The sequence below is a fragment of the Malurus melanocephalus genome, unplaced genomic scaffold (assembly GCF_030028575.1).
Source record: "Malurus melanocephalus ecotype Western Australia unplaced genomic scaffold, MMel_1.1 scaffold_513, whole genome shotgun sequence".
Lineage (NCBI taxonomy): Eukaryota > Metazoa > Chordata > Aves > Passeriformes > Maluridae > Malurus > Malurus melanocephalus.
In genome coordinates this window covers 287,546-309,373 of record NW_026623745.1, presented here as the reverse complement: position 1 = coordinate 309,373, position 21,828 = coordinate 287,546, and the positions used below count along the sequence as shown (strand labels likewise).

Here is a 21,828-nt window from a genome sequence, read left to right as displayed (position 1 = left end):
TTTTACTCAGCCATGAGCTTGTGTTGTGTGTGCCTGTGGTTTACACGGTGTCCTCCCAGCTCAGGAGGACAGCTGATTTCATAACAATACAAGGAAYGGGTAGCCAAATATCCAAGCACTTMAATCATTATTGAAATATGAAAAAAAATAAACACCATCTGCTTGTTATATGCAATGCAGGCAAGAGAACTTAGGCAATAGCCTTTTACTCGGGCTGGTTTTAAAAGGCAAGGGTGAGGGGGGAATCTGSCTGTGGCAGGGAAATGGGAACTTTATATTCATCCTTGTGATTTCTGCTATTCAGTGTCAGCTGCTTCCACCTGGTGGCCGTTTGGGCAACAATTCTCTATTTTCTTTTAAAGTGTTTAAAAGCCAGATGTGTCTTCTATCCCCCCAGAAAGGCAAATATTTTCTCTGTTTAGGTTGTTAAGCAGCAAAAGATGTGATATTGGTGTGATACAACATCTTTGACTCCCTTGAAGTAACTGGGGATTCTTTTYTCCAACAGTGGCTTATCAGATACAATAATATTGGATATAATATCCAACTACTTGGTCCTTCCAAACAGAATTACAGTCCCCCTTGTCAGTGAAGTGCAGATTGCTCAGCTGCGATTTCCTATACCAAAGGTAAGTATGTTTCTGTTAGYTAACAGTAATAATTGGGCATTTARTTTTTTCTTTAGTAACTGTTCAAGRCACATCTGTGTGAATTTCTCAATACAGTTACTGCAGTCGTACAAGTTGTTGTGAATTCAGTCACTGATAATAATTGATTTAATGTGTAGACAATTTCTGTGAAATTAATGTTTCAAAGGAGCACCAGGAAATATTTATTCTCTTTTGGTGGAATCTTAAGCATATTACTTTCTATGATGTAGTTCAACTGTACAGATTAAAAATTAAGTAGCATATGTTTTATGTTATCATAGAAAATTGCTTTTAGTGTGCCTCACTAAACAGTTGTTGTATTTTTTTCTGCTCACTACCAGTACTGTGGTATTTCTTGATATAATTGGCATGTTTCTGATGGCTGATAACAATTTTTCTTCTCAGGAGTCTCCTGGGTGCTAGGTCTGTTGTGTGTGTGGATCATCACTGATTTCTTCTATTTACAGTATATCCAAAATAAGTTTCMTGTTAAGGAAAAGGCAATGGAAATTATAAACCATCCATTGTATAAATTGTGTTGACATGGAAGCTTTCAGATTACTACACAAACTCATCTTTTCCTTTTCCAGGGTGTTCTAAGGATACACTTTATTGAAGCTCAGGACCTGGAGGGGAAAGATACTTACCTAAAAGGGATTGTCAAAGGAAAGTCAGATCCTTATGGAATCATCCGTGTGGGCAACCAAATTTTCCAAAGCAAGGTCATCAAAGAAAATCTCAATCCAAAATGGAATGAAGTTTATGAGGTATAACTAATGAAAATATCCTGTTGTATATTCTGTAAAGTTGTCTTCTAAAGTTCCATTTGTTAAAGAGGATATTTTGTGGGGGTCCTCAAGGAGCTTCTTGATGTCTCCCTCTAAAAGCCCAGAGTTCTGTAGCAAAACAGAAATTCTCCATTGGTTTATATACTTCCTTTTCGTACAGACTGAGCATTACTAATTCTGAAAAGCAGCTTGTGCTCTTTCTGCCAACATTAACAAATTTCATCTGAAAAGCTCTTGAAATTGCTCTGCTCATTAAATTGCAATTTTTTTAAAGCACTTGCATACTGATGTATTTTATTGCACAAAGGTGCTTCAGCTCAGTGTTTTACTGTTGCTATGCCATTGAAACAAGCTGGKCAGTTTTACTGACCGTGCCCTCTCACTGTACTTGCAGGCCTTGGTATATGAACATCCAGGACAGGAGCTAGAGATTGAGCTCTTTGATGAAGATCCAGATAAAGATGACTTCCTGGGAAGGTAAAKGTTATGGAGAATATGTTTGTAGGTATTCGAAAGAAGTTAAATATTGCCATTTTTCTTTAATTAYAATTTTTATTTTATTGCAGTTGTTCTGCTATCTAATTGTATTTATAAATAAATTATCTTGTTTATAAGTAATTCCTTAACTACTTAATATATGTAAATATATTTATATGAAAGTGTGCTTGGGTGTCTATGTATACATCTATGTGTTTACATCTTTAAAAACCAAAGTAAGTATTGTGGGTATCCAGAATTGCACACTAGCTGCTTTTATTTTTGTAAGCTAGCACTAAGTCTTAATTTTTACTTCAGGCAAAGTTAATACAGTTTTAATACGGTGTATCTTCTTCATCTCATAGCTTCTGAATGATTGTCTCAAGTTTATTTTTCTCTTAAGAGCTGATCTTAACTATTTGATTAAAGAAAAAAATTTCCTGTAATGCTTTTGCAAACATGACTCACTCTGACTCCATAGGCCATAGGTGTTGACCCATAAACATTTCAGGGTTTTAGTGAGCTTCTTTCTCCAGTAATTTGTCCCCTTTATTTCTTGCRGTTTTGGACTTTCCCATTGTTGCTTTCCATAAGAGTAAAACTCCCTTATCTTTCCAGCTCCTTCTCTCTTTACAGGAGCAGCRGTACCTACTTCTCATTAAAATTAGAAGTAGGTAGTACAAAGGCTTCTTTTTCTTTTCACTCCCCTAATGTTACACTGAAGTGTTGTAAGAAGCGGTGGTGGGGGGAAGTGACACAATCTGTACATCAGTTCGTATAAAGTAAAAAGCCACACAATTATTCCTGCACTGGCATGCAGTTGTCTGCTCCATTTAATTTTTAGCAGATTCATTCCCTGCTACAATTTTAGCTTGTGTGAACTAGAACTCTCTCATACACTACCAAAGCAGGAATTTGGTCAGAGCAAATGTCCAGGTGTTATTTCCAGTGGGTGGTTTGGATGTGTTTTGAGAGTTGGGTCATATATGTGAATCATATTGTGTCAGTTTGCCCTCATGGGCATTGCCCAAAATGGGCTCTAAAGCAGGCATATGTTCTGTTATCCTGCACTCATCTTTGTTCATTCATTTCATTACCTACTTCTTCTTTTCTTAGGGGCTAGAAGAATAGTATTTTGCTCTTTTGATCTCAGTGGAATCCTGGATACTCRGCAAGCACAGGGTGGGGTTTGAGTTCTGTGTTAGATCTTTTGCTTCTTGGCTAAAATATTACCTTTCCCTGCTTTTTTCTAGTTTGATGATAGATTTAATTGAAGTTGAAAAGGAGCGTCTCCTAGATGAGGTAAGCAAGTTCAGTGAGCTKTGGTTTAAAAAGACCCATATGTTGAGTATATAATTGTTCTTGAATTTTTTTTTTTCTGGGGATAGTTCCTGTATGYGCAAGAATAACCTCAATGCTGTAGAAATAGATTCCCTGATGATTGTTCAGTGCTTTAGGGGACATCTGAACTGGTGAAATCTGAAAAATAATGCTATTCTTTGTCTTTCTTGGGGTTTTAAGGATCCTACTATGCCCATGCAAAAAATAGTAACTTAGATATTTGGTGAGAGGGTTTTTTTTCTAAGAGAATAGTTAATTGCTTGGTTTAAGTATTAYTAGATTTAGCAGACTAATTTTTGTCCTGTATGTAAGAGAGATTTTATAGAAACATTGTACACTATTTGTATTCCCAGAACATTTTTACAGAACTTAAAGAATTATCTTAGTATTTTAAAGATGATTTTATTATATAACAGACATTTGTCTGGCTCGTTTTGTCATTCTGTGTTGTAATATTTTGTGTGAAATGGGACATTTTAATCAATCACATTTTTTCAGGTATGTGGATTTGAGCTCTAAGAGATTCCTAGTAGATTTTAGTGTTTCCTAAATGTCGTGAAGAACCAATTGCAAACATATATTTGCCTGCCAGATTGTTTAACATTACTTTGCTTAATTTTCAGTGGTTTACTTTGGATGAAGTGTCCAAAGGAAAGTTGCATTTAAAACTGGAATGGCTCACATTGATGCCAACTGCTGACAATCTAGACAAGGTATAAAATTAGCATATTACTTCCATTCTAATCTTAATTGTCATAGGGTGATTTTGTTGTGATTTTTTAATGAAACCACTCTCTACCTGCTGTGAATTTTAAGAAACCTCTAACTTTATTCCAGAATGTCTGKCTTTAGAAATCTCAAACCAGTCATAAGTCTCAATGGTGTAAATGAGATTTTAAAATGCTTTTGTCATTCTCTTCTTTTCTCTTAATGTTACTGTTTGAGAATATCTGCTAACATTTAATTAGTCTGGGATATAAAGCTGGATATGATATTACAGTCTGTCCAATCTAAAAAAATCAAATAGGAAATGGGGTGGAAATTCCCATCAAAATGTTTTGAAATGTCTGTATGAGTCTTGAAAATTTGTTTTTTATACTCATACTGTGAATGTTTGCTTTTTAAGAGATGGTGTTTTTTTCAGAGAAATAATGATAATTGATTWCCAGAAAGGCTTACAATGTGTTTTTGGTCTAGGTGCTAACAAGCATTAGAGCTGATAAAGACCAAGCTAATGAYGGGCTTTCATCTGCACTGCTTATACTGTATTTGGACTCAGCAAGAAATCTGCCTGTAAGTTCTGTTCTCATGGATACCCTTTTGTCACRGAATCTGAGTACTCCCAGCATGTCTTGCTTGGTAGTGTGACACACTGCTTTACTAACACACATTGTGCCATCTTCTCTATAATTTCTCTCCTTTCAAGATGTGTAATGTAAGGTCCACTTTTTCAGTAGTATAGTATTATAGCTATGTATTTAATAAAACATTACTCTTTAATCAGTGTGATTTTTCTTTAAAGAATGCTCCTTTCCTGGACTTGAAAGGCTGCATGTTTTTATTACATGATGCTTTCCATAAATCGTAAGGGATTAGCATTAGGAATTTTAAGGAACTAACTGGAAAAAAAAAACACTTCCATGAGCTCAGGTAAACTTACTTCCTTTGGCTTAGGGTATTGCTGGAGATTTGAAGGTACTGAAGTCCTCATCATGAAATTAATTCTGTGCAGTTGATGTTTCAGTGCCAGAATGCTTTTATGAGATTTYTATCACGTTGTTTGCGGGATGGTTTATTTGCTTGTGCAAAATATAAAAATAAATAAATGTTCTCTCCCTCTATGGATTTATCCTATGGGACTGTGAAATAACTTGTTTTGGAGTTTTTTTCAGGTTAGTCAAGTACTGTTCCTGGTTGTAATTGATAGCAGTAATAACCTTACCATAGATACATAAAGCTTAACTGAGTTTTGCTGGTTTCCAGCATTGCTGTTAGAGGAGAGGTTCTGGAAGTGATGACTAAAATACTAATCAGAGAATAGAGTTTTCAAGCCCTGGATTTTTTCTTTTCTTTTGCATGCATTTTGCAGATTTGTCTGCTGAAATTTAAGTTAAAAGGCTGCATCAGAGTGGTAACAAATGAAACTTTAGAAGCCCAAACAATTTACATTACTGACTAGTGATTTCATGTCTGTTCCAGGGTGTATGGAGAAGAATTTGGAAGTAGTATTTCTAGGCTATTTTAAAAGTGAAAAAGACTTATTTGGAATAGATCCTCACTTGCTCTTTTCAGCCTCACTGTATACTGAATTCAGGCAAACTTTGTAACTTAGCAGGAAAAAAATAAAATTACTGCAGAACAGAGTAAGAGTAACAGAATAGAATAGGTTATGGTGTGCTTAGCATCAGTTTCAGGATACTGCAACACACAGAAAATGTCTTTTGTGTACTAGATTCAATTGAATCAATTTGTATAACTTCTCATTCAACTACTGAATTTTACTAAAACAGTTACAAATTAAATGTAAAATACACTAAAGCCTCTTACTTGAATGGTGTAAAGTTCTCTCATACACCAGTTCCAATCTTTTCCATATAACTCTGATTCTCTCTGTTACATTCTCCAGCAAATACTCTGAGGCTTTGTCATAAGTTTAATTTTTTCTCTTAAACATTCTCTAACATTGTCTCCCTCTTTTGGAAAGGTTACATTGCAAGTCTTAAGTTCTGCCTATTTTTGCAGATAGTATTTTAATTTCAGTACATTTAACCAGTAGATCTCTAAATTCTAGGTCACAGAAAGGGCAAGTTCTTTGCACAAAGCTGACCAGTTAGGAAATTTGAGAACAGGATCCCAAATTCCTTATTGCTGCATCTGATATTCTGTCTACAGTACCTGATTGCCTGGGTAGATTGAGAGTGATGGTCAAAGTGTGAGACCTGTTTAATCCTCTTATTTTTTTCTTCCTCTACCACCCTAGAGAAGCAGTTACTACAAATGACTCAGTATTTACTTCAAGTAATTTTCTTTCCAGTATTGTAAAGAATGTAATGGAAAGTAAATGGAACAATTGAAAATTCCATGTCCAAGTTTACAACAGTAAGATAATRTGATTCTGTGTTAAATTAAATTTTCCAAAACCAGATACAAAATTGCTTCACAGTTAGGTGAAATAGGGGAAAATACTGTGGGAAATACTTTTTTTATGCAGGAGAACTGAAAAGGTTCCTGTACATTCTGGAAAGACAATTATAATTATAGTAGATACAACTTTTTTATATCCGTAGGATTCTAATATGGAGCAATATTAATTAAATATGGAATTTGCAAACTTCTCATGTTTTACTCAAATTCAGTGTTAGGGTTTGTGTAGAGCAATAGCAAATTAATCTCTTGGATTGCTTGTATTTATGAAGAAGAGAAAATTCAAGGAGAATGAAGGGGTTAAAATTATACTGACTCTTCTTAATAGTTGGAAGGCTTTTGTGCAAAACTTTAATGTTATAGTGAAATGTTTTCTACATGAATAATTACTTTTTATTACCTTGAAAATTGCCTTAAATTAATGTTTATTACTGGTACCTTTTAGATCATGTGTTCAACTTTGTTTTGCTTGAGTTACAGTGTTGAGTTACTCCAACACAGGCCTTTCTTTTGCACTGTGCATCATAGTTGTGAGTTTCTGACACACTGGGATGATTTATTTGAAAAAGAAATAGAAATGGTGTAGAAGCCTGGTCTGTAAGTTAGTAATATATTAGTTGGTTCTGCTATATAAATCTGAACTGCCAAAAGTGAACTTGGAAAGTGGATTAATATATTTGAATACTTAATAAAAAAAAGTTTAAAGAGCATTCATCTTGCAGTGCTACAGAAAGTCATTTATTGGATCAAACTATGTGTAATGAYAAACACTTTTTGTTATCTGCTGTTTTCTCTGGAATCCTTTGACTGTTTTCCTTAACTTTTTTGTGTAGTAAAGCTGCTTATGCATTCATTCTGCCACAATCCCATCACTCTGCTTTCTCCTTCCATTTCCATCTTCCTAAGAGTATCTACGAGGGAAACTTTGGGTGTGGATACTTAAAAGAGAGGAGAGCATCGGGACTAGTCTTTTGTGAAAACACTACCTCACTCTATAGAGCACTATTTGTGAGTTCTCTGGTATTGTTTGTATTGTACCTTTTCTCTGCCAGAGTGTGGATTAGTGCTACTAAAGCCACTCACTCTAGTGGAATGAGAGCATGCAATTTGTTTTCCTGCATGGTTTCAACAAGTGTGCATTGTTTTTGTGCTATTTTTATTGCATTTTAAAGGCTACTTAAATTTCATTGATCAGCATATCATTGGGTAAGTAATTAACCTTTCATGATAAAAACCCAAGATAAGTTTATTGTAAAAGCTCTTACATTTAACTTAAATTGCTGATTCGTTGAGAAACAAAATGCATACCATACTAGCACAGTGTGTGCTGGTTAATTGTTGGCTTTTATTGCAAAGAAATTAAAATAATAAATATTGCAACCAGCATCCCTGTAGTTTTTTTAAAAGGTGACACACTCAGTGTGTGCATTGAGAAAAACTTGCAACCTCTCCACACTGGTTCAGGTTGCTTTAAAAATGGGTGTAGTTCTTTGTGCTTCCCAAACTATAAATTCCCTTGTAAATTCTATTTCACTCCATGATGCTCCTTGTTTTGCAAATTCCCAAGCTCCTTTTCTTTTTTTCAAATTAGTCTGTAGTTAGGAAAATCAAGGCTAGGGTGAGCCACCAAGTCATTTTTTTTCTCGAATTTATTGTTACAAAGTTAATAAAAACTGATGAGCCTCTGAGTATCTTACGCYTAAATCTGGAACTACCACCTTGGTACCTTCAAAAACACTGARAATCTGTTCAGAATAGGAATCTTTTTGCCAGAGAGGCAGGTTTGTCTCTGGAGATAGTGCAGATAAATTTGTTACTTGCAGGCTACATTATAATCTTGATTTTAAAACACCTTTCCAAAGCCCATCAAAATCCTTTTCTGTGGTMCTTTCTGTTAAGTTTCTCTGTAGAAGTTAATTTGAAGTATCCATAAAGTTACAACTATTCTAAAATCTTGTTAAAAATTAATGAATGAGAAAGGCAATTCATAACATATGGTTCCATCATGTTGCTGTTAAAACTGTGAAGTAGTTGCTGTTCTTTTAGTTTTACAAATCCCAGATAAATCTTTAAAGTAATTATTATTAAAAAAAAATCAAGAAGTTGGATTAAGGATGTAGCCTTTATGTTTTTTGTGGATCTTAGAATCTTTCCATTAGGACAGGTTGTCTATGTGGAATGACATCTGTTTAGAAATTGGACAAAACTTTCCAAATCCCTGAATCGATTTGTGAGTCAGAGTGGAACAGCAACCATTCCAAGAAATCCAGGTCTGGATTCCCTTCTGCAGCATTGTGAGCAGCCAGGGTCTGCAGTTGCCTGGGGGCTGATCTTGCTGCAGGCAAGGGGAGGGTTGTGGCTGGAGGCCGRGAGAGAGGAGAGCTCTGTAGTAGCCCAGGGATAACAACAGCTTCAGCAGTCCTAGAACTGCACTTGTTCCCAGACATCCTCAAACTTGGGGTATTACACAAACATTCACACTGCGAGTTCAGTCTCTAACATGTAACATGAGTTACTGGGGAAGAGTTAAAAAGGGAGTTCACTTTATTTGGGGAGAGGAAATTGAATGCTCTCTGTTCCTTTCTAGATAGCTTATAGACAGCTGCCAGTCTAGGTTTATGACACCAAATTTAGACATTTAACCATCTAAATATGATTTAGCTGAAGTTAAGGACTAGGAATAGTATAATTTCCAAATGTAACATCAGTTTTGATAATCATTAGTTCATAACAATTTTGCTGTCTATAGAATATATAAATTATCCMTATTTTAAATTAGCTCTTACATATAGTGACTGTTTTCTGATTATCAGGTAAGGATACACTTACAGATATCCCAAGCAACACTTAGTGAATCAAAGAAAATAATGTGTCATACTCCAAAGCATATTTTATTAGGAGCTAGCTGAATAAGAAACCAGTTTGTTAGTTGTATAATTTATGGGTTTGTTATTAGGATTTACTGCAAATGTTATTGGCTGTTAGAGAATTCCACTGTGTCATTATCAGTATATAACTTGGATAACCCATCCTCTTTTCCTGTAACTGCAGAGACACTCAGAACCATACCWAGACTATTTGTCACCCAAAGCAAGACCTTCCTTTGGCTTTTTATATTAAATACCCCCTTGTCTYCTCCGAGTCTCCTTCCTCCCAGCCTTTCAGCCATCATCCTCATGGACCTACAGCTTCTTCCCTTGAAACCTGAAGTCTGGCTTAAACATATTTGCCCCAGCTGATGYCCCTCTTGGCCTATCCTTGCTGTGATTCCAGAGGAATTGAGATGTGTTCAATATCCAGGACTCAGTGGTTGCCAGCCTTTATGTATGATCACATAGGTTTGGTTTTGACTTTTAAAAATATTTGAAATAATAATATAGGAGTGAAAAGATTGAATATTCAGGTGCAAATGGGAAGGAAAAAACGTGCAGTAAGTTGAGTGGCAGTTTAAAATTTAAAATTATCTTGGTGAGTTGCAGATGCCAGCTGAAAAAAATAAAGTACTTCTCTGTAGAGGACAGGCATTGCATCCTTACAAATACAGGATGGAAAGAKTTGTTTAAAGGATAGCCCTATAGAAAGAGATTTGTAGTCATGCTGTGTCATATTGTTATGAAAGAAAACACTGCACTCTGTGTAGAAAAGAGGAATGTAGCCTGTGAGATGTATGAACTAATCCTTTTGTTCTACTTAGCCAAGGCCCTGATTTTGGCTGTAGCAATTTAAGATCTGGARGACAGCACTGATGACCTTGAGAGAGACAGTAACCATGGCTGGCAGAGGAAGGGAGTTTAGCCTYAGGAAGCAAATCATGGAACCAGAGAAAGSCTTGGGTTGGAAGGGACATTAAAGATCARTTCATTCYACCCRCCCTGTTATGGGCAGGGACACCTTGCACTAGATGAGGTTACTCAAGGCTTTATCCAGCCAGGTCTTGAGCAATGCCAGAGATAGGGACCGCTGCAAACAAAGCAATAGTTTCATCTTTGTCAGAAAACAGGGARCAGTGCTTAAACTCCAGCAAAGAGCTGTGTAAATTATACCTGTGAGGCATTAAAAAATTTCCTCATGAAAAATAGTTAAGCATTAGTTTTAATGGGTCTAGGGATAGTGTGCTGTCTCCATCTTTGAAGATCCTTAAGTACAATACTAAGTTACTAATGTATCACATTAATAACTGCAGGTAATAATTTTATTTTTAAAAAAAAAAGTTTAAGAAAAATACCGCACAAAARTAGCCAAACCTTATTTCTGATTCTCTCAAGTTTAAGAGCTGGACTTAATGTTCCTGTGGGTCACTTCAAACTCAAAATACTCCGTGATTTTGTCCTGGGTAGTGTATGTTCATTCTAAAACAGAAATTTTCAAGCAGGATGCCAGGAATCTTTGAAATATATTGGMCATCTGGAGGATATGACATCCCAAAAGAAACTACAAAAAAAGTATTTCCRCATAAAAGTTAAATCTCTCTTCAGATTTTAAAGTCACTTTTAGAGTTTCATTTCAGAAAGGYATTGCTTTTGGCAAAGCATTAACATCAGTTCCTGTTCACAAACCARAACATTTTGAAGGGCCATTATGCAATTTTTTTATTGCCCCAATCTACAGATTCTGAAACAGAATTCTCCCTTGAAACAAAAATGTGTACCTAAAGAAAAAGCCAGCCATAAGAACACTAACTCGAAGTTTATTTTATTACAAATCTTACTTCCTGAAATTCTTTCTTATGAGTTGAATGCAAATTTTCCTTGACATTTTTGTACATGTCACTTACAGAACAATATATTATTCTTAATATAAAATTTTTAAATATCCTTATTGAATGGAAAGCAGTCGGAAGTTTTGTTCTGCTAATCTAGTTTAAATTCCTGTTGTTAGTGTATTTGCATGTCTTCATTCAACTGAGGAAAGCAGTAGACATTCATTCTAGTTAGCATGCAGTGTTTGCATCAGTTTTCTGAACAGGCTTAAAGAACTTTGACTTTTATAATGATCTAAATCCCCATCAATTAGATGTTGTAATTTCTTCTATAAAAGGTCTCCTTTGCATAATTACTTGACTTATCATCAGGGAAGCTTCTGGGTTGTGAAATTATGCTCAACCAGATTTCAAAAAGGTTAATTCAGAAGGCAGTTCACAGGGCATCAGGCATTAAATAAAAAATATTTCTTCAGTTATTTTTATTAGAATAGAAAAAAACATGATCAGAGAAATACAAGCAGACTTAAATTGGGTATATTAGTTTTAAATAAAAATATTTAGAGGAGAAGAGGAAAAAAAAAGTTTTGTCAGATTTTTTGTTGTGGTGGTGGTCTTTCATTGTTTTGTTTGAAATATGTTSGTTTTTTTTAGGTTGATTTTTTTCCCCTGCTTTGTCCTATGTTGTCATGTCATAATTAATTAACCTAGTGAAATTGCTTCATTGCATGACTTATTAACCCTTCCTATGTTCATTCTCTCCTGACTTAAAAGAATAATCCATTAGAATTTAACCCTGATGGCTTGAAGAAGGCTGCTGTTCAGAAAGCCCTAAAGGTAAAATTAAGTTGTCCATTTAAGGTCACAAAATCACAAAAAAGTAATTGGAAGTGCACGAATGCCTGCAACACTTTGTTTCCAACACTAGATGGAATTTYTGTTGCCAGATACGTATTTAGTGTAATTCTGTTTTACTTAAATTTTATTTCAAGAAACCAATGTCAAATCATATTCAAATGCTGTGGTTTGTGGTAATTTGAACTCTAGATCCATTTTGTGGAGTACAGGCTGCTSTAGAAGATTGGGGGGAAAAGCACTGAGAACTAATTTGTAATAGTAACTWAAAAATAAAGCTGACATGAAAGCTAAGACATCTTTTACATTCTGATTGATACCTTATCACTCAATTCTGAATGACTGTTTTGGAATAATCTTGTTCTTGTTGAATRTTTTTAGAAGGTTTTACATCTTTTATATAACTGCTAAAGAAATTTAGGCCTTCTTTTTGTTTGGCAAACTTGGAAGGGATAAGCCATGTGCTCAGCTGTGGGAACTTGAACAAGGGACAGACTTTAATAGAGTCAATGAGTCTGTCAGTAGCTGGTGSATTATATGTGTGTGTACATACTGCTACCTACTTAATGTGAATTAAATTTATTTATATTTGCATATCAGCATGAGTGTCAGGGTCGTTTTGTCAGCTCCTGTAGTTTCATCATTTTATGGAGAAAGTTTCAGGCACCATTTTATGGACAAAGGAAAAATGAAGATATGTCACCTACCATTTTAAAACACCATCAGCTGCAGTGTAATATGGCTTTCTTACTGTTCTGTAAACCTTTGTATTCAGTTTTATTTGAGAGCTAATTTTTTTAATAGAAATCATAAAAAAAGAAATGCAGCATTCATCCAAGAAAGGAGTGCTTTCTTTTTATTTCTAAAAGAAAGTATGTCACATGAAAGTTGAGAATTATTAGTGGAAGTATGATGCCCAAAATGGAAGTTCAGATTAAAAAAATTATCTAAATTATGCACTTTCTTAATTTAAAAACATGAAATATTTGAATCACTTGGTTTTCATTGTGACCTTACATGCATTAAGAAGATCTTAACTAACTTTCTGTTGATATATGTGGCTTTCCTACAGGGTAGAGCTCAAAGTAACCACGTATCCTACATTTCCTCAGCTTTTYAAACTGCATTAACACCCGCTTGAGATGATTAACTTTCATGTCAAAATTTTCTTTCTGTCTTGAAGTTTAGTTAGGTTAAATTGAAATTCGTGAAAGAAACATATAGTTGAAATGTTCCTTTGCATATATAATTTGTTTCTAAACTGATGTTTATTTTCACAGTTTGATGTTTTGCTATACAGCTGGTGAGCAAGGCTCAGATATGGCAGATGGTTGATTCTCTAATAAAGAGTATTTGGTAAACTGTAGAAATATCCCTCACATACATTRTAGTGCATATTCTTTCTCCCCAAACTGAAAAGTAGGGACTATCAGTGTTCTGATACTACATTCAATTTAATAGTTCTACAGCAGTGTATATAAAGTTCCTGAGTTTGTGCTTTCTTCATATCTCCCATCTGCATGCAATACTCATTTGGCAGTTTTAACTATGCTTCATTAGCTTTGGAGATTGTAATGCTCATTAAAAGATAAGAATTTGCATCTTACCAGTTTCATTTAAAGAAAATGGAAAGGAGTCTAAAACTCATGCTTATTAGCAKTATTTTGCCTCAGCATATTCAGGTAGTTGGATGCCTTTGTGTTGATGTGTTCACCAGCTACTCGACAGTCTRCCATTCCAGTGGGCTGAATAAAATACTGAGAATAATAGATGAGCATGTAGGAGAATGCATATGATTTATATTTTTAAGATGCAAACATTAAGTTTCAGAGAGGAGAGGTTTTGCTTTATTCTGAAGGCAAAGTTTTTGCTTTTTCTTTACCAGTCAGGAAAGAAAATAAACAGCAATCCCAACCCACTAGTTTTGCTGTCAGTTGGACACAAGGCGCAGGAGAGTAAGGTAAGTTGCTWCTCTTTATACTTGGTTCTGTCTTCAAATATTTGGTAGGTCTGTGAGTTTGGCATTTCAAAATGGCTGTGAAACCCTGGAGCATATACACAACAYTAAGTTGCCAGCAGAACTGGAATTGCCAACGAGCAGCCAAGGATTGAATGGGTGCTTACACAATTCAAACTGTCTGTGAGCAAAGGTGGGATWTTTAGTCATTTGTAGAAGTCCTTCCACACTGCTGCTTTTCTAGAAAACATTAAAGTAGTTGATTCTTTTAGTTAGAGCCTTGCACAGCAGACCTGAGACAGCTTTGAGTTGTCCAAAGAAGATATCATCCATGTCTCATTCCCAGTGAGATCCTGACAGTCATGAGACTGATCTTGATGATAATCCCTCTGCTTCTGGCCCAGTGTATTCAACCTACCTGTCATCCATAACTAACCTCCCTGTACTTATATAGCCCATTAAAATAAAATAATAATAGTGAAATTATTCCTAGATAGGTAGAGATATATGCAATACAGGTGTGAATATTGTTTTTTCTTGGAAGTAGAAGTGCCAGTGAGCCAAAAGTAGAGGACATCTAATTTGGTTCTTTGTAACCTGTAAAAAATTGTCAAAAGCCTAAAGCAAATTATATACAATCTTAGTTTCGATATCTACTAGAGAATGGAGATAAAAATCAAAATCCTTTGCTCTTGGTGATAGCTTTTTTAATRAGCACTGAGCACTTATTTCTCCCTCACTGCTTTCCTCTCTTCCTTCTAAGTGGATTGCTGAAAATTGTGATGTTTGGCAATCAAATCATCCACATGGCTAATTGGAAATAAGAAGGAAAATTTAGTTTCTAGGAGTTTCATTGAGCTATGAAAGCCCTTACAGAGTAGTATGAGAGGACAGAATGTGCTAGTCTGAAGATTTATCAGTTCATATCCTCTGTGTAATTTAATATGATATTATGTATGCTGTGACTAGAACCTACTTGGCCTTTGCTTAAACATKTCAAGTTTCAGACTTAACTTTTCAAAGAATCGGTTAAGTTGGAAGAGACCTTCAAGATCATCCAGTCCAAACATCAAGCCAGCACTGCCAGTGTAACCCCTAAACCACATGACCCAGTGCCAGATCCAGATGTCTCTYGAGCATGGTGACTCCACCRCCTGCCTGCGTGACCTATTCCAAAGCCTGACCACCCCAAATGTTTCTGATATCTAATCTGAATCTCCCCTGTCTCAGTTTAAGGCTGTTTGTCCTGGTCCTCTCACTGTAGTTGGGGCAGAAGAGACCATCCCATACCTCACTCCAGCTTCCTGTCAGGGAGTTGTATCATCTTTTGATACCACCTCTGTTAGACAAACTGGTTTATAATTCATGTACTTTCTTTTTTCTTAACTTTAGATTAGATACAAGACCAATGAACCAGTATGGGAGGAAAACTTTACTTTCTTTGTACACAATCCCAAAAGACAAGATCTTGAAGTTGAGGTATGTCTCTCACTCTCTTTAGATACCTTTCTTTCCTAAGGTGTTGAGGTAGTCTTATTCAGGTATGAAAGGCTGTTATGAAATGAGACTGACTATAATGTGAACACCATTAAAATTATACTTGAAGTTTMGACCAGCCAATTAAATGTTTATTTTCAGTTTCTTCTGAAAGGAAGAAAGACTATAACCAGGCTCTCACCAGAAGAACATCATTAATGAGTGTCTTTTCTAATTAAAAAACAAAAAAACCCAAAACAAAAACAAAACAAAAAAAAAAAACCAAACCACAAAAAAAGTAAATTTGGGTTACCACTTTGGAACTAGCAGTCTTTCCTATCTCATATCAAAGAAGTATTTGCTTTATCCAAATACTATATCCTTCTACACTGCTGATATTTCATTTATACAGTTCAAAGAGACTGAAGTATAAACGAGGACTGTCTTAGTTATTCTTCCTCTAACAGTTGTGGGAATTAATTTTCACACAGTTTGGAAACCATGAAGTTATTTTGACCATGGGTCAGGTAGATGCAGATGTGGTAGTTAGTTTTCTGTCTTTCGCTGTAGAAGGTAAGGTTGAAGAAACAGGGCATTAGGTGTATTTGTTTTTACTTTCTTCRGTGTAAAGTAATCTTAAAAACAGGGAAATTTGGTTTAAGAACAAAACTACATTCAATATTATTTCAATTTTTTGTTTTTAAATAAAAATGAAATTTTATTCTTTGAGCTCTTACAAAGCAGATGGTAGAAAGTGATTTAATTCTGTTTTCTTTCAGGTGAGGGATGAACAACACCAATGTTCTTTGGGGAACTTCAAGCTGCCTCTAAGCCAGTTGCTTGAGAGTGAAGATTTAACTATGCATCAGCGGTTCCATCTGAGCAACTCCGGTCCCAACAGCACTATCAACATGAAGATTGCACTCAGGGTACTCTAAAAGCTTTCCCACTGTAAATGTCTGAAAGCAGATTTAGGGCTGTTGTGACTCCTGGTGTGCCACCTTTTGAAGAAGACCATACATTCCCTTTAATATCACCTGCTAGGTGTCCTTGGTTGTGGTAATGTATCAGTACATAGAGTAGCCTCTAAATTAAATACACTCTATTTGAAAACTGTACAGTGCTCAAAAAGAACAAAATCACCTGCAATTAAAACTGGTTCCCTGTGGTTTCTAGAAATCATGTTTGGAATCTGAATTCCTTCAGATCTCTTTTGAACCCAGTGGGCAGCAGATAAGTGAAATTGTCTTTATCTAGAAATGGAACTGAGKTTTTAAAGTTTTAAAAAATAAAGTGTATAAGGAAAGGCGCTACCTCTATAGTACTCGAAAAATTCAAACCAGCTTTCAAGCGTATTGGAGTTTTGAAAACAAAACTTGCATACCTGAAAATTGATTTGTCTTTTTTTCCCCATCTAAATTATTTGGTTTAATAAGATAGTATATCTCTTTGCAAACACTGTCAAACTTCTGTTACTTTTCTTTCTAAAGCCCTTCATTGTTTTCATATCATTAATAAATCAAGGTAACCCATAAAAGAGAAAGTAAGTACAATTAATGAGAAAAAAATGTGAGGTAAAATTAAATTTCAAAAGAGTAGAAGAAAAAGATCACAGAATAGCTTTCCAGATGGCTAGAGCTGCAGAGTAGATASAACTTGCACAAGGAGTGCTTAGAATATGGGAAGTAAAAAATGAGGAGAATAATTCTTATAATGAATGGAAATTTCACATTGTTTTATAGTTACTGCAATTGTCATGAGGAAGGTGGAGAAGTGTTTTATCATGCAAAGCATTTCATATTGTAGAGTTAGTAAATGGGAATGGTTTTGGTCATTCTTTAATGTATGAACTTAACAACTTGTCACCAACCAGTATTCTTAGAAAAAACAAATTTGTTCCTKTTTCTTACACTGCAAAATAGTAATAATATGTGTATTTTTCTATATGTAGGTCCTTTCTCTTGAAAAGCAGGCAAGATCTCCAGATCATCAACACTCAGCCCAAGTRAAAAGGCCATCTGTTTCCAAAGATGCAAGAAAATCATCATTTAAACCTCAGGTTCCTGTCTCGCCAACAGCTGATCAAAACAAACCTGTTCCATCATCCCCAGTGACTGATAGTGATAAAAAGACTGATTCATCTGAAAAAAGTCAGCCTGCCAATGCCAGCCCGCAGTGGGCAGCAGATCTCAGCCGAAGCTCCTCCAGTCTCCACGCCTCCAACTTCTCATGCTCTCCCAGCCACCTGTCGGTGAAGGAGCCCACGCCCAGCATCGCCTCCGACATCTCCCTGCCCATCGCCACGCAGGAGCTGCGCCAGAGGCTCCGGCAGCTCGAGAAGTATGGCCCTCACTGCTTGGCTTTGCAGTTTTTTCATTTACTAAGATTGCACCAAAGCAGGAGTGCTTAGTTCACATTGCAGTAATATGTTTTGTTGCTCAGTCATTGGGATTTTCTGCCTCTCCCTGGTACCTCAGACAGGTGCTGTAATTAGAGTTGCCTTACCATTGTGATCATCTGCAAGATAAAGTCCCACTTCTTCTCATAGCTGCACTTTGTAGTTTCATAGCAGTAGTTGCCTGTTTCACCACTGAATCCTATTAGCATTAATTAAGCCAATTAAGCTGGAAATAGTTGGTCTTTTTAAATAACTCAGAGGGATAGTGGACTATAAAGAATGTTAAATAAGTAGTCAGTTACTATGCAGTCAGTGAGGATTGCTGCAGCCATGCTTTCTTAAATTCTGAAATTTTTTTACTTGCCTCATTGGGCAGTTATACATATAGCTGAGCAGCTGTCCTGCTCTGAATAGGGGACTGGAAACTATTCATTCCCTACTCATGGAGTTTCTCTGTGAATCTAAGTAAAAAAAATCAATTTTTTTTTTCTAAGGGATTGAACCAATTCACCTTTTTCTCTGTTAGAGCTCATAGAATCAATTGAGTAAGAGAGATTGGACAGAATCTTTGGAGGTCTGTTATCCCTCTTTTCAAAGCAAATTCTTCAAAGTAAGATCAGGTTTCTTGGGTCTTGTCCAAACAACTTTTGATTATCTCCAAGGATAGAGATGCCATAAACCTTCTCAGCAACTCTGGTTCTAAACCACTGCACTGTAAAAACATTGTTCCTTATTTCTGTTGAAATATATCTTGCTACAACTTGACCATGGCCTCWTGTTATTTTACTGTGTACAGCCATGAGCAGTCAGACTTGGTCTTCTCTATAATGTCTGTTTTAAATAGTGGAAGGGCTGCAATTGAGTTTGTTGTTGGCTGTCTCTTCAGTTTGTACAAATACACCTGTTTGTGCTCCAGACCCCTTTTATCTTTATAGGCCTATGCCAAATGTCATACTTTCTCATTTGGTAAGAGTGGTAAAGCTGCAGCTGAGGAGGTCCTTTATTGCARACCACATGTTTGGTGCTCTGATTATTATTTCTTTTTATTTTAACTAAAAAAAAAATATGAGTAAACTCTGCAAATATTKGCCATACTGTAAAACACACATTCTTAAACATGGTGCTTGCTTTTTATTAAACATGACTTGTATTTGTAAGCATAAATTAATTCTAATCTTATTTTCATTGTGATATAAGCTATAGAAAAGTAAAATGGTTGTGTTTACGCTGTGATTTGAGGTTTTAAGACAGTAAGTGGATTTAAGTTATCACTATTTTAATCCCAAGAATATCTGCATTTCTATGATATAGAAATATTTCTTTACTGATAAGAGTTTTCAAAGTACTAAGGAGCAGCTGATCTCCAGACTGACAAGAATACCTGGCTTATTTTGGAGAGCAAAGTTGYTGGACAAGGAGCTGAAGGACAAGAAACTGATGAGGATATGCTCACATGCTTACAATATGCCCTCTTCTTTCACATAGGTCTAGAGAAGTTAAATGGATAATACAGTATTTCTGTAAGACTGCTCAGTTGAGTCTTACTTTTAATGTGCTTTTTAAAATCYGAGCTAATGTTCTACTTTTTCCTTTAGTGGAACAACTCTGGGGCAGTCTCCATTAGGACAGATCCAGCTAACAATTCGTCATAGTTCACAAAGAAACAAACTGATTGTGGTAGTGCATTCCTGCAGGTGAGCATACAATACACAGTTTCACAGCTGGATATTTCTTTTATAAAGTTTGTTATATCTTGACTTACTCTTAAGATGACTGGTTAATCTTTGTTACTTTTAAAACAACATGCGTAAAAATGTACAGATCTGTACTCAGAATGAGTAAAAACTTTGTGGAAGATTTTGCTGTGATTTTATATTTTTCTRTTATGCCTCTTTCAGATTTTATATGAAAATGGCACGTAGATTTTCATCAGTAGTGTCTGAAAGCTGTCTCCGAGAGACCGAATTTTTTATGAAACGTTTTTGAAAAGCCATATCTAAAATTTGAATTGGAATTTAGGAAATACTGTATTCCCAGCTCTGCTCTCTGCTTGTCATCTGATCTTGTACAAATCACTATTTTTTGCAGGATGTTTGAGAACTGCTTCATGTACTGAATTAAGTGATAGTAGTGTAGACATGTATTCAGCAATGTCTCGTTGATTTTCTAAGTGCTTTTCCTTGGTTTTCACTTTCACAGAAATCTAATAGCGTTTTCCGAAGAAGGATCCGATCCCTATGTGCGAATGTATTTATTGCCAGATAAGAGACGATCGGGAAGAAGAAAAACACATGTATCAAAGAAGACATTAAACCCGGTGTTTGATCAAATGTAGGTTCTAAACTATGTGTAATAGTTTCATATATAATTACAAAGTTGTCAAATCAAGGTTTCTGAGCTTACCTGAATGGGTGAGCTGTTACAAGTTCCGGGTTGTCACCACTAGAGTTGATGATAACCTGCTCTTCTGCTATAGTAGCTCTTCCTATCCTTCTATTCCCTGTTATCACTACAGCTCTTCTTGCTGTTAGCAGCCACTTCTGTCTTTCCTGCCTTGTCCTACATTACATCCCCCTTGTGTTGGTAGCTCAGCTGCAGCTTGCACTCTCCTGGCAGGTGGTGAGAACACGAGTGCCTTTAGCTGGCCAGTGCTGCTGGTCTCCCTCCCTGCCAGGAGGCTTRGCTGGCTCATTTCCTGGCTGCTGCTGCCAGCCATGCCTGTGCATGGGCACATTGCTCAGTCAGTCTACTCAGTGGCACTTTGCAGCATCCTGGGAGTCAGGAAATTTCCTTGGAGATTATATCCTGGTTCTTATGTTGGAAGTTGTACAAGCTTGTGAAATAYTATATTGCATAAAAATCCTTATCCTTGCGCTTGTCCTTTTGATAGCACAAAAAGACATCTGCTCCTTACTTTCTCACCCATCACTTTTCAATAAAGATCTTTCTCTGCAGATATAAAATTMACTCAGGGAAAACAACACTTCAGTCCCTGCTGTCCAAGGCARATCTGTAAATTATTAGTTAAAGGCTCCAGCAGATTGTCTTTGTAGTGCAGCTCTCTCCTGTTTATTCCAGGTAATAGATTTACTTCACTGTGCCTTTCCAAGTAAAATGCATTGCAAAGCAATAAACCTGTTTAGGAGCTGTAGTGGCAGATAGATGTAGGTTGTGGTATAACCTTGTCTTGAYTTTCTCTTAAGTTTCTGCTCTAGCAGAAAATACATTCTTCCTTAGAAGTTGATACTTTTCCCTAGCATGCCAGGAAAGGAAAGGAGCTCTGGTTATCAAGTACCAGGGAGATCAGTAAGGCTGACCAGTCTTTCCCTTTTGGAGAATACTGATACTGAGCTGTCAATACAGCTCTTTTCCTACGGTCAGTGCTTGGCCTTTCCCTTGTTTTGTCTTGTGTGTTTGTTTTGCTTTACCAGTGGCTTCTAGAGGCCAAAGGTAACAGAAATCTCAAACATTTGATGTTGATATTGATCACAGAAAAATTTGAGGCAAAACATTGGGATCTTCATTTGTCTCAGACTTCATTTTTTGATTTGGGGAGTGAGATGGTTTGATTTTGATTTGAGTGGCTGTTTGGCAACAGGAACTGAACTTGCATCTCAGAATTCCCTCTAAGGCATCTCTTTGCTTGTCAGGTTTGATTTCAGTGTTTCCCTKCCTGAAGTACAGAGAAGAACACTAGATGTAGCAGTGAAGAACAGTGGTGGATTCCTGTCCAAAGATAAAGGGCTGCTTGGCAAAGTAAGTTGACAATAAGCAAATTCTGTTAATACAGCTTGTTACAATGTAAAACAAAAATCCTCTTGACATACAAATTAGTGTTGATTGAAGCACCTGATTGAGGTATGAAACTTCAAAAAATTATGGGTGCCTTAGATGTCAGGCTTCAGTAAAGGAGGGAACAAACTGCAGAGACAGACATAAAAAGATGAGGCAGTGATCTCTYCTAGAGAGCGATTAAGTTCACAGTAACAAAAGAAATGTGGTTGTCAAAGAAAGGAAAGAAGCAGTAGAAACCAGGCAATATT

At 36.0% G+C, this 21,828-nt stretch overlaps 1 protein-coding gene across 2 annotated transcripts in view; it reads left to right on the top strand.

The window, feature by feature from the left end:
- The window catches only part of ESYT2 (extended synaptotagmin 2), a 77,377-nt gene that overhangs the window by 51,409 nt on the left and 4,140 nt on the right, over window positions 1–21,828 (top strand). Inside the window, exons 8-21 of one of the 2 annotated variants that reach the window (XM_057381514.1) lie at window positions 509–629; window positions 1,241–1,417; window positions 1,833–1,915; window positions 3,169–3,217; window positions 3,880–3,969; window positions 4,454–4,549; window positions 11,874–11,936; window positions 13,840–13,914; window positions 15,304–15,390; window positions 16,167–16,316; window positions 17,339–17,727; window positions 19,381–19,479; window positions 19,985–20,116; window positions 21,436–21,541. In XM_057381514.1, coding sequence (XP_057237497.1) covers window positions 509–629; window positions 1,241–1,417; window positions 1,833–1,915; window positions 3,169–3,217; window positions 3,880–3,969; window positions 4,454–4,549; window positions 11,874–11,936; window positions 13,840–13,914; window positions 15,304–15,390; window positions 16,167–16,316; window positions 17,339–17,727; window positions 19,381–19,479; window positions 19,985–20,116; window positions 21,436–21,541 — 1,717 coding nt within the window. The remainder of the gene's footprint in view (window positions 1–508; window positions 630–1,240; window positions 1,418–1,832; window positions 1,916–3,168; window positions 3,218–3,879; window positions 3,970–4,453; window positions 4,550–11,873; window positions 11,937–13,839; window positions 13,915–15,303; window positions 15,391–16,166; window positions 16,317–17,338; window positions 17,728–19,380; window positions 19,480–19,984; window positions 20,117–21,435; window positions 21,542–21,828) is intronic. The other variant, XM_057381515.1, reaches the window with a different exon arrangement.